Source organism: Sinohyriopsis cumingii, unplaced genomic scaffold (genome assembly GCF_028554795.1).
Source record: "Sinohyriopsis cumingii isolate HCF-2022 unplaced genomic scaffold, ASM2855479v2 utg000940l, whole genome shotgun sequence".
Classification (NCBI taxonomy): Eukaryota; Metazoa; Mollusca; class Bivalvia; order Unionida; family Unionidae; genus Sinohyriopsis; species Sinohyriopsis cumingii.
Window position 1 is genome coordinate 1,367,025 of NW_028315945.1, and position 18,750 is coordinate 1,385,774.

General features: G+C 35.7%; 1 protein-coding gene across 7 annotated transcripts in view; it reads right to left on the minus strand.

Moving 5' to 3' along the window:
- The window catches only part of LOC149772983 (PDZ and LIM domain protein 7-like), a 130,508-nt gene that overhangs the window by 40,804 nt on the left and 70,954 nt on the right, over positions 1 to 18,750 (minus strand). For 4 of the 7 annotated variants that reach the window (XR_016417515.1, XM_089946997.1, XM_089946999.1 and 1 more), the window contains 3 exons: positions 8,932 to 9,050; positions 7,599 to 7,723; positions 5,543 to 5,744 (listed from right to left, as the gene is read on the minus strand). Coding sequence is in view for 6 of the 7 variants with exons in the window: in XM_089946997.1 (XP_089803123.1) it covers positions 5,543 to 5,744; positions 7,599 to 7,723; positions 8,932 to 9,050 (446 nt within the window). In the remaining variant the exon portion in view is untranslated. Of the gene's footprint in view, positions 1 to 4,351; positions 4,383 to 5,542; positions 5,745 to 7,598; positions 7,724 to 8,931; positions 9,051 to 18,750 lie in introns of all 7 variants that reach the window. The other 3 variants (XM_089946998.1, XM_089947003.1, XM_089947002.1) reach the window with 3 other exon arrangements.

Here is an 18,750-nt window from a genome sequence, read left to right on the forward strand (position 1 = left end):
TGTACCTGCACCATTTCCGTCACCAGTAAGACACACTAACCTTCAAGTCACCTGTACTCTAAGCTAACACTTAAATTTGTTATGAAATGTACTCGTCTTACAGCCAATTAAAAGATCTCAAATTCTTTGGATTTTCTATGATGTACACTTTAATGTGAAACATGTTAGAAATGTGTACACCAAGCAACTTCTCACATCAATAAAGATCACAGAAAATGATGACCAAAAAAACCCTTACAAAAAACAGATTTAAACAAAAATACTTTATAAATTTCTGCTTCAGTTGCTTATCAAAACTAAATGAATGTTGACCAATTTTCTCAAATAAACATATCCCTTTCTCCTTGCACTTCACCCTTACTCCACAATGGAGATGAATCTCAAGAAAGAGTATAACTCATCTGGAAATAGTAAGTACAATGACTTATCAACATTTCTTGATGATGATCACAGTATGTCCTCTTTCTCTTATACAATGCATCAGCTGTATGCCACAAGTGGCAATAACTCAAACAAAAATAATGAGAGCACAAAGGTTTGTCAAATTTGTTTCATTTTTAGATGGTAACCAGGCATCCATCAAGAGTCATTCAAAGGGACCGATGCTCTACTTGGTTACAAGATTTTCAATAATTCAAGATAGACCATTTCTTCTTTTCAACTGTCAAGTATTGAAACCATATCTGATATTCTTCAAAAAAATGATTTTCAAATTAGCTGCTGTGGTAAATATGTTATATGTCAGCTTGACACCATTTTGATTTAGGACAAAGCAGACATCATTGGACATTTTTTGATGAAAACCCTGTCATAATGATGATTCTTTCAGGGTGTTAAGTGAATCCTGGCAGCTTTATTGGATGTACAACTGGCACCATTTTCATTTAGGAACACAAAAAGTCTATTGCTGTTAATAAAGCCATCCATATGGAAAACAACAGACATAAAAATATCTTCAGTAGTAAGATTTTCAACATGTCTGATGTGGCCATATTGGACATCAGATCTGCATCATTTTCATTTAATACTAGGCAGTAAATCTTCTGTTCAAAACACTATGTTAAATATGTCCTTCTGCTTCAGTAGAGTTGTGATACCAAGATTGTCAAAATGGCTGCCATTGTGGCCATCATGGATGTCATATCTGTGTCATTTTTATTTACAACCAGCGAGACATGACATGAGCATACATGCCAACCTTGAGAGAGGTATAAGCATAATTATTTGCTAATATAAGTGGCAAAAAAGCATCATCTAAGCATAAAAGGTTTAATCTATATAATACAAGTACTAATATTAGTAACAATACTTTGTGAGAAGGGGGCCCTGAGTGGCCGAGTGGTCTAAAGCGCTCATCGTTCCGGATCACTGCCATTTCACCTCTGTCTGCGTGGGTTCGAGTCCAAGGCTCGGCTAGCGTGGGTACGTGGGAAAGCCTGCCAGTAGCTTCTCGTGGGTCGGTGGTTCTTCCCTGCGTTTTCCAGGGTTCTTCCTCCACCATTTATACTGGCCGCCATGTATAGCCTATCTTGTGCTGAAAAATGGTGTTAAACCCTAGAACAACAACAACAACTTTGTGAGAATGCGACATAATAGCTAATAAATTACATGCCATAATTACAGTACACTGTATGAAAAATGGACATTTACTGTTACTACTAACCTGGATCTGCAGGTCAAAATACTTGGCAAAAATGTGCAAAAACCATGTGGATTAGAACCAGAATGCAAACACAAAACATACTGACAACTTTTTTATATTTAACACACACTTTAACTAGCATACAGGTCTATCTTTTGCCAAATGATCGTGAACTCCACAAATTCTGCAATAAGCACAATCCAAATGCTGTATTGCATCAATCTTATATGCTTCTTTACAAATTTGTAAAGCAGTTTTCTTCTTTTTTTGATCGAACATATTCTGAAGTTCAAAAAGACTCATTTGCTCTAAGAATTTCCATCCACAAGTCAAACCATAGAATCCTGTTTCACTGAATATCTGGTGTCATTTTCTTTAAAGGTACCGACTGGTCTGCTAACTAACTTGTTTATCAATATAATGAATCGGTGAGGCCAAGTTTCAAATTAAAGGAACCCGACTGTTTTCTTGGAAATGGGTCATATACAGTTGCTATAGACAATCAGGAATGTATATGTAAAATTCTTATAAGAAGTCTTTTAGTGAAAACCTCATGTGATGTGACAGCTCCGATGGCCTAGTGGTTAGAGCGTCCACCTTGGATGCATGAGGTTGTTGGTTCAATCCCTCTCCGAGTTATAACAAAGACTTACAAAAATGGTACTAACAGCTGCCTCGCTTGGCGCTCAGCATTAAGAGGTTAGTGTTAGGACTGGTTGGCCTGGTGTCAGGATAATGTGACTGGGTGGAACATCATGCTACATGTCTGCGGCATGATGCCCTAGTGCTAGACATCACTAAAAACTGCTACACTGCAGACACCGTAGCGACATGACTGAAAAATTGTTAAAGCTACGTTAAAAATCCAAATCACACACACTCACACACCAACTTTCCAGCAGAACTCACACAAAATACATGATGCAGATGATAGCATTACCCAAACTGGTACTGGAAAACCATGCCATATAAATATGACATTACCCACACTGGTATTGGAAAACCATGCCATATAAAAATAGCATTACCCAAACTGGTATTGGAAAACCATGCCATATAAATATAGCATCACCCAAACTGGTATTGGAAAACCATGCCATATAAAAATAGCATTACCCAAACTGGTATTGGAAAACCATGCCATATAAAAACAGCATTACCCAAACTGGTATTGGAAAACCATGCCATATAAAAACAGCATTACCCAAACTGGTATTGGAAAACCATGCCATATAAAAATAGCATTACCCAAACTGGTATTGGAAAACCATGCCATATAAAAATAGCATTACCCAAACTGGTATTGGAAAACCATGCCATATAAAAACAGCATTACCCAAACTGGTATTGGAAAACCATGCTATATAAATGATGAGCATAATTAAAATTGTATCTGAGTTTATTAAGCATGCTTGCCGACACAACTGTCAAAAGCAAAGGACTGGAGTGACCTTGTGATGGTGATGTCGGGTATAGACTGTTATACAATTGCCAAAAGCAAAGGACTGGAGTGACCTGTGTGATAGTGATGTCTGGTATAGACTGTTATACAATAGCCAAAAGCAAAGGACTGGAGTGACCTGTGTGATAGTGATGTCTGGTATAGACTGTTATACAATAGCCAAAAGCAAAGAACTGGAGTGACCTGTGTGATAGTGATGTCTGGTTGTTGTTGTTGTTGTTGTTGTAAGATTTAATGCCATTTTTCAGCACAAGATAGGCTATACATGGCGGCCAGTATAAATGGTGGAGGAAAAACCAGGGAAAACCCCCAATAGAACCACCGACCCACGACAAGTTACTGGCAAGCTTTCTCACATACCCATGTTGGCCGAATCCAAGGCTCGAACCCACTCAGACAGAGGTGAGATGGCAGTGATCTGTAATGGTGAGTGCTTTAGACCACTCAGCCACTCAGGGCCCTGGTGATGTCTGGTATGACTACTATACAATCAATAGCGTTATCAAATATTCCACCAGAGATTTCTCAGATTAATTAAAGAGACCAGCAGGATGGATTTACATTTTAATTCATCTAAATAATCTTAGAAACAATTCAAACAACTGCAAGTTAACATTAAAAAAATTAATTTTTTTATCTACCAATAATGTTCCCAAGAAAACACATTTTGTGATCCAACTAATTACAAAAATCTTCTGTCATGATAAAAGTATTGTTTAACACTTGTAAACTTTCAACTTTCAAATGTTAAGTTATCATGTATGGAAACCTGACATTAATTGAGCAGAATTTTATCAAACCATCACAGTCCTTGTAACTCAACACAAGACAAAATAACATCAACTATCACAAGACATGGAAATAGAACAGTCTTGAAGCCAGTTGGAACATTGCCATACAAAATTCATGCAACAATTTAACTCCTTATTTATACAATATTCATCATAAAGCCTGTTATGCCCATCAAGGAAATGTGAAACAAACTATGTAGCATGTGATTCACACATGAAAATGTGAAACAAACTATGTAGCATGTGATTCACACATGAAAATGTGAAACAAACAATGCAGCATGTGATTTACACATTAAAAGAACTATCCAAAACACAGCATGCTTCCCATCTGCAAGTATCTTTCTTTAGCAGAACTGATTTATAATGCACTCTGTGTTCCTTTCAAACAATGAAACAAAGGAATGCATGACCACACAATGCAACAACACCAAAATTCCTGTAACTAGTGGTTACCTCCTGTGTGGTGCAGGTGGTGCTGGAGGCACTGAAATAAATTATGTAAATATGGAGATCAAAGGATACATGAATATATTATGATAAAAAATCATTCATACCCCAGGGTACCAACAGTCCTTCATACCCCAGGGTACCAACAGTCCTTCATACCCCAGGGTACAAAAAAATGCTTCAAATCCCTGGATACAAAAACAGCCTGATAACAGCCTGATGTGTTTAAGCATAGGGTGTCCTTCATATCCCAGAGTACGAACAGTTTGATAGCAACCATGATTTAAGCTTAGGGATTTTTCAGGTATGCAAAACAGGCTTCATTCATCAAGGGCCTTGTACATATTTGTTTCATTTTAAAGTTTTTTGGTTTATAATGATCCAAATTCAGTTGGTTTTTTTTCTTTTTCTGTACAACATATCTTTAAAGACTGTAATGTTGTGCCATTCCATCTGGTAATAATTACTTTGAATTAGGAAAAAATTCAAAGTCTGTAATTCAAAATATTCTTCAAGTACCAAATATGTAAAGAAAAATTGAATAAAAATGTTTTTAAAATATCTCTTTTTTATTTGATGACCAAATAAGGAAGCCATGAAAGTTTAGGTTGCACCACCCATAATGAACCCTGGGATGTAGGACACTAGCAAGTTAATAAACATATTAAATAATATTTATAAAGAAGGAAATGACAGGCTATCTTCATTTACAAAAAACATGTACCTTTTGTTTATATGTTACATGGCTTAAGATGGTACCAGTAGTGTCATCATTGAGGTGAGAAAATAACATTAAGAATTTTGTAATGAGAATATATACTATTGAAGTTTCCTTCCTGATGATACCAATAGGTTCTGATAAGCTATTTAGTCAACCACTGTAACTAAACAAGTAGATTAATTAGATTTTGTTTGGTTTCTGGAACTGCACTGGAGGAAGGTCACATTGCAATGAGGCAGGTAAAATGTCTTGCCAATCATGGCAGCAGATCTGGGCTGATTTAATGGTGACAACTGAACCTGCACCATTCTGGTCACAAGTCCAATGCCTTAACCACAAAGCCACCACGGCACCCAGGTGGATTAAAAATTCTTTAATTCAACAGATTCTTTAATTCATCAGATACATGTATTTCTGTAAGTGAAGGTAACTTCTTAGAACTCTATTATGTAGAATTCTTAGCTCTAGTTCTTTACCCTGGCTCTGTTTGCACCAATCCTGACTGTTTCTCAACAATTTCCTTGGAGTACAGGCCAATGGGGGTGTTAAACTGTTGAGGTGTGACTGTGGCAAAGGCAACTTTTGCCTGAACTATGCCACTTATCCCTTTTTCAGCCACAATCCCCGGGGAGGGGCTTCTTCTATTGGGGTCAAGAGGCCGTAATGCTTTAGGGGGCTCTGAAACATCAGTAACAACATGCATAGTGTCAATAAAACAAAAACAGATTTTTACCATGATAAAATGTGATAATTACCATGGCAACTACAGGTAGCAGTCACCATCAAAACAAGGAGATGATAAATATGTTGGCAAGATAAATTGGAATATGATGATCACTTTGACAGTAGAAGGTATAAAATAATACTTGAGATGAAATAATTAAATTAATTTGATGTGTAATTTGAATGTGATTGTTTCACAAGTATAAAATAATACTTATGATGAAATAATAAAAGCAACTTGATGTGCAACATGAATGTGATTATTTCACAGGCACAAAATAATATTTAGGATGACATAAGTGAAAATCTGTATAGGTCATTTTGGCTCCCTACAGATGTATGTAGTTACCACCAGTACCTGAAATGCAACAGTAATTCTGTATAGTACAAGACTGTGTTCAATTGGAACTGAAGACACCAATTCAGTTCTGATTCAATGGCATCTATAAACAGAGTTGCTTAATTTCTGTTGAATAATCAGACCACGAGTCACTTGGGAAAATACCTTCCAGGCTTTAACATCTGTATCTACAGTGTGCATATTTTTCAGAGCTTGTGTTAGGAAATACTTGTTAAAATAGAGCAATTGCTAGGAAATACTTGTTAAATTAGAGCAATTGCTAATCCATAGGAATGTAATGTGTAAAAAAAAACTGACATAAAAACTTATTATTTACTTTATATCAGTCTAGGACTGCTTAATCCTTTTTTGTCAATTTTACACTTGTTACAAAAGGTTTATTGTTTATAAGAAATACTGTGCATTGCCACCAAAGGCAGAGACATTATGTTGACTTCAGAGTTATTATGAGTTGCATCCCTTATAATACTTTTTTCCGCTGTATTGGACAGTACAATGATATAAATGGGTAACGTTTATATTCAAAGTAAGATAATGCTAGACCTACTTTGAATGTTCTGAGTCATATTTTGACACAAAATGCTAGACCTACTGTCAATGTTCTAAACAACAGTCATATTTTGACTCAGAATGCTAGATCTACTGTCAATGTCATTAGCAATAGTCATATTTTGACACAGAATGCTAGACATACTGTCAATGTCATTAGCAATAGTCATATTTTGATGCAGAATGCTAGACCTACTGTCAATGTCATAAGCAACAGTCACATTTGTGACAGAATGCTAGACCTACTGTCAATGTCATTAGCAATTGTCATATTCTGATGCAGAATGCTAAACCTACTTTCAATGTCATAAGCAACAGTCATATTTGAGACAGAAAAACACAAATCATGACAATAAGACCTAACATAGTGTGTTAAAACCAGTTTGATAAGAAAAATCTCACCAAGTGATAACAATTGTGATTTTATGATGTTTACTAATAGATAGATGATCTGAAATAAATTACCTGACATTGATTAAGATTTGTCTAAGTAAATTCAGGTAAACAAGGTATTCTACTTGTATGCCTAAGAAAAACAAAAGCTAATTCTAAACGTTTTAAAATTTATTAAACTTGGTGAAAACTTGTATGAAGCCTGTACTGTTTATTCAGGGCAATAGAAGGCTAAAATTTCTGAACCATTTAAAGTCAAGACTAAGCATCCTGAGATTAAAGTAGAAACACAATTTACTAAATTGCAAGAATTAGCGTAAGCGATCAGAAACATACCAAAAATGCTATTTTTTGTCAGTTCTGTTGCAACATATACATTTGTAAAAACCCTAACCCATAGAAAATTACATTAGCACTGTCAGAAAACTGAAACCTTTCTCCAAATGCACTTCAGGTGGGAACAAATTTATTTGATGCTAAATTACAACAGTCACATTGTTACATACCTTGTCCACTCTCAAGTGTGTCCTGCAGGAATTTAAAAGACCGAGACTGGATTTGGGATGGTTTTTCTTCCTGTTCTGCATCAGCATACTTTTGTGCAAGAGAACTAAAATTAGAGACTGGCTGGCTGAAACATGATGGTACAAAATACTGCCATCAGTCATTTACTGTAAAATGACAAACCTATGCAAAATATTATGACCATGCATATGTAGGATATTAGTAAGCTACAACAAGGAAAGACAAAAGAAAGAAACAAGAGGCCCAAATGGGACTGACATTGCTCACCTGGCTAACAGATGACATTTTCATTAAACTGGTTTATGTAGTATTTTAAGAATGCAATATATATTATGTATATTTAATTTGTATTGTTTGTTGGCTTTTATATGTTATGGATGTCTGTATTTTGTACCTGACCTTAGTTCAAAATCAAGTTAATGGCCTACCTGACCAGTGATATTTTTGTTGTAAACAAAATAATACATATCTAATATTTCTCTCTTATTACAGATCAAATATCCAGATCACTAGTACTTGTAAACATATTTACATCAGTCTGAGTTACAGATACAGTCTTGATTCTTAGTGGATCAAGAATGTTAGCCTTTACTACTACCATTCTTTCATGAACACATAACAGTTATGTGAATAGATGCTGATTTTGTGCCTTGCACAACTAAACGTGTACCTTTTCATAAAGATATTTTGGATCGCTAATATCACTGAAAAATTGTCACTCATGTTCACATGGATCAGCGTAAATGAAATAGCTATGTATGTCAAGCTGAAATGTCATATGGTATAATGTGATTTGGTAGAAACAATGAATAAAGCAAATCTACATCTAATATTTTTGGGAATAAACAAGGATTTAAGTGACATTATGCTTGAGTTGCTTTGTGTAAGTGTTATTCATTATAGTTCAGCTTGGTCTCCTAGGTAAACTCAAACCAGCCCATGAATTATTAAGTCTTTATTTACCATTATTTAATTAATGTCATGTTGGAGAAATCAGAAAATATGCACATGCAAAGTTTTGGGACACCCAAAATATATTTCTTTTACATGCATACAAGTCGCAGGACATGGAAAAAATTATTTTCTCGTGTCCCAAGGTTTGCAGCCATTATGGTAGTCAACAAACTTAACAACTGTAAAGTTAAGATCTTGGCCTGCAAATAAGCTGACCCTTCTTCCAGGCCTTTTTTTTCCCCTAAATTATTTGGCTTATATGCGAGTATATATGGTAATATGGAAATTCCTGGTACAATAGTTAACAATTAATATACAGCAACAGATGAGATCAGTTGAACCCATTCTGTTTGACCTTACCTGCCAATATTGAGGTTTTGTGTCTGCTGAGTAATGCCACTCACTCCTGAAGACCCAAAGGGAGTCGGAGTCTTGTTTGGAGTTGAACCAAATGGTTTTGCACTCTTATTGTACAGGGGCTGCAAATGAAAAATGGAAAAAGATAATTGCTGACATAGGGTTTAAAACGATCCAAGTCTTAAAGAGTTTAGCTGAGTCAAGACATGAAATAAAGTGATTTCCATGATAGGTTTTATATTAAACATCAAGCAAGAAATTCATCAAGTTTCATTTTGAAGTCATGAAGCAAACCTTCCCAAAAATTCTTCACACAAAGTATGGAAGTGTGATAAATGTTCACAACTGTAGGCAGCCACTTTAAAATTAACTTAGTATAATTACAAAACAACGCATACAAAATAAGGAATAAAAACACAACTTGCAATAAAGTGAACCAAGATGTACAGCTTGAGAAAAACATAAAAACCATTATCAAAACAGACATAATTAAACCCTACTTGAAACAAGGGGGAGGACGAGAGCCGTCATTACTGTATAGAGTTTCACACAAATAAAAAAATAATTTCATGGCATTTCACATCAAATTAGATGTTTCAATATTAAGTGTGATGACATCTGAACATGTAAAAATAACTTCACAGATCTAAAACAAAAACTTATAACCAAAATAGACTTTGTATCCAAGAGGAATTACTGCTGGGATAAAATAAATAAAATATAATACTTTAGTGCTTCAGTACTGTGGTGCTTCAGAATGTGACCTTACAAAAGGTGACCCCTCAAGAATGGGACAAAATGAATAAAATATACTTTGTTGCTCTGTAACATGGATATATATATAAAAGGGGTGGTTTCGTGTATGTGTGCGTGTGTGCGTGCATGCTTGTGTGCTTTGTTACATGTTTAGGCTATCATAACCAGTAACAAGAAAAAATAAAGAGAAGAAGCTTTGTAAAATTTAACAAATAATTTATTTCCCTAGAAACCCAAAGTAGAAATGAAACAAAAAAGACCTTATGGTTTTAAGAATCAACTCCAAACATAATCTAAGAACTACAAATTAGAAGTCCTGGTAATAAAATGATCTAATGAATTTGAATTCGAGTCCCAACAAAATCTAGAATGGAAGGCTATGATGTATGCTATAGTCAGTGTAGTACTGATGTGTCTACAGTTCTTTGCTGAACCACAAAAAAATAATATTCCAGTTTTGAATTTCAAATAAAATTTCAATAAATGTCTTTGTCCAAGAATTCTGTATGACCACTTAAATATTACTAGGGAAAAGAATTAATCTCTTAGAATCCAAATAATCTGAAGAAAAATTAAAATATTAAATTCCAACTGGTCACAACAGAATTAACACCTTGACATCTAAGTGTTTAAATGCCCAAGTGAAATTATTTCTTAAAACAGCACTATTAAATTTGACTACTACACAATTCTGGTAAAACAAGAATTTTGAAATAGAGGCTATTTACATGTCTAAAGTCATGTAATCCCAGTACAACCTCAATTTCACTCTATAAATCCAAAACCAAGAATGAATTTTTAAAAAATTAGAAAGTTGTTTACTACAACTCTTACTAATTCTGAATCAAGGTCAGGAACTAGGTCAGCATTAAGATACAAAGTTCTAATATTAGGTTTTTGAAAAACTGAATTGAATTTCTGGAAAATGTCAAATCCAGTAAATAAAATTACATTACAAAAACATGTAACAGAATTTTAAAAAATTAAAACTAACAAACAATTAAATCAAATCAAATATAAATTAAATCAAATATACATAACAACGTATGTATGTATGACTATGACTGCATGTATCTATGCATGCATGCATGCGTGCGTGTGTGCGTGTATGTATGTATGTATGTATGTATGTATGTATGTATGTATGTATGTATGTATGTATCCTACCTTAACAAACAAAACATTAAACCTAAATGTAAACTTCAACCAGATATCTTTTGCTGTGACTAATACAGTATTGTGTCTGCTCTGCATCTGTTGTCTCCCTTTTAAACAGCCTAAAACACTACCAAGAATCTAACATAAAAATCTGTAGCTCTAAATTAAGTCTGACTGATTGCCTGCCTTTGATGTACTATTTAGTATGTCAATTAAACTGATAAAACATCTGAATTCTGGATTTGTATAGAATGCAAAGATGCAAGTTTCAAGGTCTACACTACTAGCAGTTCTTACACAGTTACCCCCAAATAATGGTAAAGAATCAACTGGATACTATAATATTTGTAGATAAATGTACTAATGTTCATAGAGTTTACTAAAAAGTCAGAAATCCAATGAAAATCACCACAGTCGTCAACACCAATGTTTTGGAAGAATAAGCAGATCCATAAATTTAAATGCCATTGAAAATTTAATTTGCTACAAAACCATGAAAAAATTTATGCTAAACAAAATAAAAAATTTCACAGAACTGAGAATACTTTTACTGGTAGTATAAAAAAAATTGTGAATAACCTTATTTTGGGAATTCTGCTAAGTAAGACCTCAACCTGTACGCATTTAGCTGCTGGAACCTAGTCTTTTATTGGAGCCACATAAATATCAAACAATGACAAAATTTCTGATCTTTTGAATCTAAAAATAAGTCAAAATATGGCTGTCTGGCTGAGGTATTCCAGTGTCATCAAAAGTGTACAAAGTTTCTGATTTTGTTTACACATTCTACGCACATCAACTGAAGTATATGTAACCAACATTTGATTTCTTCATAAGAATGAAAATATGTATTGATAAGAATACTTATAAAGGAATCTATACAGCTAAAAAAATGTAAAATGCTGGAATCTAGCCTTTCAAGGGAGCTACATATATGTCAAGTAACAATATAATTTCTACCAACAAAATGCAGCTGCTGGAATCTAGCCTTTCATGGAAACCACATAAATGTCAAACAACAACATAATTTCTGACCTTGTCAATAAAAATAATGATGTCTGAATGCCATTATAAAGGTTGAGATATTCCCGTATCGACTTCCACAGCAGGATATTTTATGTGTCCCTTTTTCAACACAACATAAATGTTTATATTAGGTTTCTGGCACTTAATTTTCCTGCAAAAGTTGGCAACAAAAAGTTGGCAACCATTTTGGCACAAAGTGTACTCGGGCAGTTACCTGTATTTTTATTATGTCACTAAAAGGGTATAAAACAGACAGTACATGTATTAGCTCCCGAAAGTGAAACCAAATATGGAGGAAACTGTGACCTATATCATTGTTTTTCAAAAGAAAAGTAACAAAAGCAGAGTAGTTAATGGTATATATCTATATTAGAGAGTCGAGCCTAAAATAACTCACTCCAGCTGACCGGGGTTCAACAGTTCAAAACACGGACAATACAATAGATTATCACAAATAGTACTTTTGGAATGAATTTAAACAATCCAAACCTGCAGGGCTATGAAACTTATCAACTATGAGGTATATTGGCCTAGGAAGAATCAGATCAACCATGATGTATGCCATCCTAAGAAGAATTGGATCAAACCATGATGTATGCCATCCTAGGAAGAATTGGATTACACCATGATGTATGCTGTCCTAGGAAGAATTGGATCAAACCATGATGTATGCCATCCTAGGAAGAATTGGATCAAACCATGATGTATGCTGTCCTAGGAAGAATCAGATCAACCATGATGTATGCTGTCCTAGGAAGAATCCGATCAACCATGATGTATGCTGTCCTAGGAAGAATTGGATCAAACCATGATGTATGCCATCCTAGGAAGAATCAGATCAACCATGATGTATACTGTCCTAGGAAGAATTGGATCAAACCATGATGTATGCCATCCTAGGAAGAATCAGATCAACCATGATGTATGCTGTCCTAGGAAGAATCCGATCAACCATGATGTATGCTGTCCTAGGAAGAATCGGATCAACCATGATGTATGCTGTTCTAGGAAGAATTGGATCAACCATGATGTATGCCATCCTAGGAAGAATTGGATCAACCATGATGTATGCTGTCCTAGGAAGAATCATATCAACCATGATGTAAGCCATCCTAGGAAGAATCAGATCAACCATGATGTAAGCCATCCTAGGAAGAATTGGATCAACCATGATGTATGCCATCCTAGGAAGAATTGGATCAACCATGATGTATGCTGTCCTAGGAAGAATCAGATCAATCATGATGTATGCCATCCTAGGAAGAATTGGATCAAACCATGATGTATGCCATCCTAGGAAGAATCGGATCAACCATGATGTATGCTGTCCTAGGAAGAATCAGATCAACCATGATGTATGCTGTCCTAGAAAGAATTGGATCAAACCATGATGTACGCTGTCCTAGGAAGAATTGGATCAAACCATGTGTGCTGCCCTAGGAAGAATTTAATCAAACCATTATGTGTGCTGTCCTAGGAAGAACTGGATTACACCATGATGTACGCTGTCCTAGGAAGAATTGGATTACACCATGACGGACGCTGCCCTAGGAAGAACAGGATCAAACCATGATGTATGCTGTCCTAGGAAGAACAGGATCAAAGGCAGAAAATATGCTGTCCTCGCAAGAATCATAACAAACCATGATGTATGCTATCCTAGGAAGAACAGGATCAAAAGCATAAAATATGCTGTCCTAGCAAGAATCATATCAAACCATGATGTATGCTGTCCTATTAAGTATGGTATCCTATGAAGAATCATATCAAACCATGATGTATGTTGTCCTAGGAAGAATTGTATCAAACCATGATGTATGTTGTCCTACGAAGAATTGGATGAAACCATGAAGCATGCTGTCCTAGGAAGAATTGGATCAAAAGTATAAAGGCTGCTGTCCAACACAGAACTGGATCAAAATTATAAAGTATACTTTCCTAGGAAATGGAACAAAAGCATACTATATGCTGTCCAAGGAAGAACTGGATCAAAAGCATAAGGTATGCTGTCCTAGGAAGAATCAGATCAAACCATGAAGTATGCTGTCCTAGGAAGATTCAGATCAAACCATTAGGTATGCTGTCCAAGATGAATCAGATCAAACCATTAAGTATGCTGTCCTAGGAAGAATCAGATCAAACCATTAAGTATGCTGTCCTAGGAAGAATTGGATCAAACCATTAAGTATGCTGTCCTAGGAAGAATTGGATCAAACCTAGGGCTGTTAATGGGTACCCGGGTAACTGAACGTAGTGAAAAACCCGGGCATTGAAAATTAATGACGAGTACCCATTCAGAAAAATAACTTGTCGACAACACTATCAAAATATCATATATCATCAGCAATACGCTGGTCTGAGTTGCAGCTCCAGTCTATATTTAGGAGTAGGACCACCCGTTATGCATTCAAGTTTTCAACCGAAAGCTGACTTTCACTGCCATTCGCCATGAGTAATAGATAATAAAACACGCTGTGGAAGTTGTTGGAAGTTTATTAATAAGTGAAACGACACTGTAATATTAATTCATTATTATTGACAAATCAAACAAAATATTATAGCACAATTTATAATAGACAATTTGAAGTACAACAGGAAAACAAATTATCTCCATCGAAAGACTATCAGCCGTCTCCCACTGGGTGTGGGTAAAGTGTGAATGTGAAAATGCAAAAGTGCAAATTGGTAAAATGCGAAAAAGAGAATGTGAAATAGTGGATAAAGTGTAGTAAACAATCTGCAAAATGATGTAAATGTTCGTTCGTTTCGTCACCCTACAACAATCCAGGTTTGTGAAAATTTGACAGTGGGGTAACTAGGGTTGTACATGTTATTCATGTTCTAACGGGTACACGGTTACCCGTTAAACAGCACAATGGGTACCCGGGTGAAGTTTTCCATGGTTTGAGACAGCCATAATCAAACCATGATGTATGCTGTCATAGGAAGAATTGGATTGAACTATGTGTAAGCTGATGTTTATCATTTATCCAAGATGTATAGTGAGGACCTCATCCTTATTATAACTCTATACACAGCTCAAAATCCAAAATCTCTGATGCATGCCTTCCTAATGAAGATACAAGAACATATCAACTCTCTAGGCCTAATGGAAAACATAAGTAAAACCTTCTGGATAATAAATTGTCAACAGAGATGACATTGTTAAAGCATGGATAACACTGTCTGGATAATAGGCTGTCAAGAAAGATTATAGTGTTAAAGCATGGATAATACTGACTGGATAATAAGCTGTCAAGAGAGATTATAGTTTTAAAGCATTAATAATACAATACTGTCTTAATAACAGGCTGTCATTAGAGATGATATTTTTTAAAGCATGGATAATACTATCTGGATAATTGGCTGTCAATAAATATGATAGTGTTAAAGCATGGATAATGACTGGATAAACAGGCTGTCAAGAGAGATGACAGTGTATAAAGGATGGCAAAAACTGTCTGGGTAAAAGGTTATCTTCAGAGATGACAGCGACAATGCATGGATACAACATTCTGGATAACAGGCTGTCAAGAGAGATGATAGTGTATAAAGAATGGCAAAAACTGTCCAGATAGTAGGCTGTAAAGAGATATGAGTATGTTAAAGCATGGGTAAAACTGTGGTTAATAGGTTGTCATGAGAGATGACAGTGACAATGCATGGATAAAAGCTATGGATAATAGTCTGTCAAGAGAGAAGATAGTGTTAAAGTATGGGTAAAAATGTTTGGATAGCAGGTTGTCATGAGAGATGATTGTGTTAAATCATGGGTAAAACTGTTCAGATAACAGGTTGTCATGAGAGATGATTGTGTTAAATCATGGGTACAACTGTTCAGATATTAGGCTGTCAGAGGGATGATAGTGTTAAAGCATGAGTAGTACTAATTGGATAATAGGTTGTCATAAGAAATGGTAGTGTTAAAGCATGGGTAAAACTGTTCAGATAACAGGCTGTCAAGAGGGATGATAGTGTTAAAGCATGGGTACTATTATTTGGATAACAGGTTGTCATAAGAAATGATAGTGTTAAAGCATGGGTACTACTATTTGGATAATAGGTTGTCATAAGAAATGATAGTGTTAAAGCATGGGTAAAACTGTTCAGATAACAGGCTGTCAAGAGGGATGATAGTGTTAAATCATGGGTAAAACTGTTCAGATAACAGGCTGTCAAGAGGGATGATAGTGTTAAAGCATGGGTACTACTATTTGGATAATAGGTTGTCATAAGAAATGACAGTGTTAAAGCATGGGTAAAACTGTTCAAATAACAGGCTGTCAAGAGGGATGATAGTGTTAAATCATGGGTAAAACTGTTCAGATAACAGGCTGTCAAGAGGGATGATAGTGTTAAAGCATGGGTACTACTATGTGGATAATAGGTTGTCATAAGAAATGATAGTGTTAAAGCATGGGTACTACTATTTGGATAACAGGTTGTCATAAGAAATAATAGTGTTAAAGCATGGGTACAACTATTTGGATAATAGGTTGTCATAAGAAATGATAGTGTTAAAGCATGGGTCTACTATTTGGATAATAGGTTGTCATAAGAAATGATAGTGTTAAATCATGGGTAAAACTGTTCAGATAACAGGCTGTCAAGAGGGATGATAGTGTTAAAGCATGAGTACTACTAATTGGATAATAGGTTGTCATAAGAAATGATAGTGTTAAAGCATGGGTACTACTATTTGGATAATAGGTTGTCATAAGAAATTATAGTGTTAAAGCATGGGTAAAACTGTTCAGATAATTGATTGTCTTATATTGAAGCAACTACTGCAAATGGCAAAAATTGCGTTTGGTTAATTTTGGTGATTTTTTTAAAGACAAAGTTTCAATCAGGTAATTTTCAATCACACAAAAAATGGAATACACCATTTGAAGAATGTTAAAATTGCAGGAAAACAAACAAGGAAATCTTTCAAAAATTGAAAATTTGCAACATTTAAACAGTGCAGAAATTCCCCTATGTAATATTTCCCTAAATCTACATGCAGATCAGGGTTCACAAGGGATATTTCTATACCTTTTTGGCAAGCAGCAAACTCCACCCACACCCCATGGCACAGAAATAAACCAAGCATATCAAAGCAACTTCCTCCCCCAACCCATAACACAGTCATATATCAAACACATACAACAGCGGTACCTCCTCCCACATCCCACAGTAGTCATAAATCAAACATATCCAACAGTAACTTCTTTCCCAACCTCATGGCACATCCATAAACCAAAAACATATAACAACTGCTTTCTCTTTCACCTCATGGTACATACATATACCACCACTCAGGTGACCCAGTGGTGAGAGCATCCACCTTGGATGTGGGAGGTCACGGGTTCCAACCCTGGCCAAGTCATACCAAAAAACTTATAAAAATGGTACTAACAGATGCCTCGCTAGGTTCTCTGCATTAAGAGGTTAGTATTAGGACTGGTTGGCCTGGTGCCAGGATGATGGATGATGTGACTGGGTGGGACATCATGCTTCATGTCTGCAGCATGATGCCCCAGTGCTAGACATCACTATATACTGCCACAATGCAGACATTGTAGCAATATGACTCAAATATTGTTAAAGCTATGTTAAAAATCCAAATCACTCAACTCACATCCATAAACCAAACACACAGAAGCTACTTCCTCCCCCAACTCATATCAGTTACATATCAAGCACATGCAAGAGCAGTACTTCCTCCTCCAACCTATGGTACAGTCATAAATCATATATATACAACATAACTTTTTCCCCAGCCCTATGGCACAGTCATAAATCAAACACATAGAACAGTAACTTCTTCAGCAACCCCATGGCACAGCCATAAATCAAACACCAAGGACAATAACTTCTACAGCAACCCCATGGCACAGCCATAAATCAAACACCTAGACCTGTAACTTCTACGGCAACCCCATGGTACAGCCATAAATCAAACACCTAGAACAGTAACTTCTACAACAACCCCATGGCACATCCATAAATCAAACACTTAGAACAGTAACTTATACAGCAACCCCATGGCAAAACCATAAATCAAACACCTAGAACAGTAACTTATACAGCAACCCCATGGCACAACCATAAATCAAACACCTAGAACAGTAACTTCTACAACCCCATGGCACTGCCATAAATCAAACACATGCAACAGCTACCTCATCCCCCACTCATGGCACACTCATAAACCAAACATGAATGATTGCTACTTCTTTATCCATCCCATGGCACAGTTATAAACCAAACATGTACAGTGTAACAGCTTCTTCCTCCTCCATTCCATGGCAGTTATAAACCAAATAAATATAACTGCCACTTCCTCTCCTACTTCATGGCACAGTCATAAATCAAACTCAAAGTGTAACAGTTACTTCCTCCCCCATTCCATGGCACAGTCATAAACCAAACATGTACAGTATAACAGCTATTTCCTCCTCAATTTTATGGCATAATCATAAATCAAACACACAACATCCACTCCCATCCTCCACCCCATCCCATGCCACAGCCATTTATAAAATACATACCAGTTACTTCTTTCCCCACCCCATGGCACAGTCATTAATCAAATATATACCAGTTACTTCTTTTCGCACCCCATGGCATTGCCATTAATCAAATACATACCAGTTACTTCTTTCCCCATGGCATAGTCGTAAATCAAATACATACAACAGCAACCTCAATAGCAAATTTAAATACCTTTCATTACATATTCACCTATTATACCACATCTTCACCCAGAAGTCATTTGAAGTTGGATCCATGCAATACTTAAAAAATGCAACTGTAACTGCAAAATTTGCATATCTGATCTCAGGCCCCTCCATCCAACCTTGAGGTGAGGCCCAAAACAAAAAACATACCAGTAAC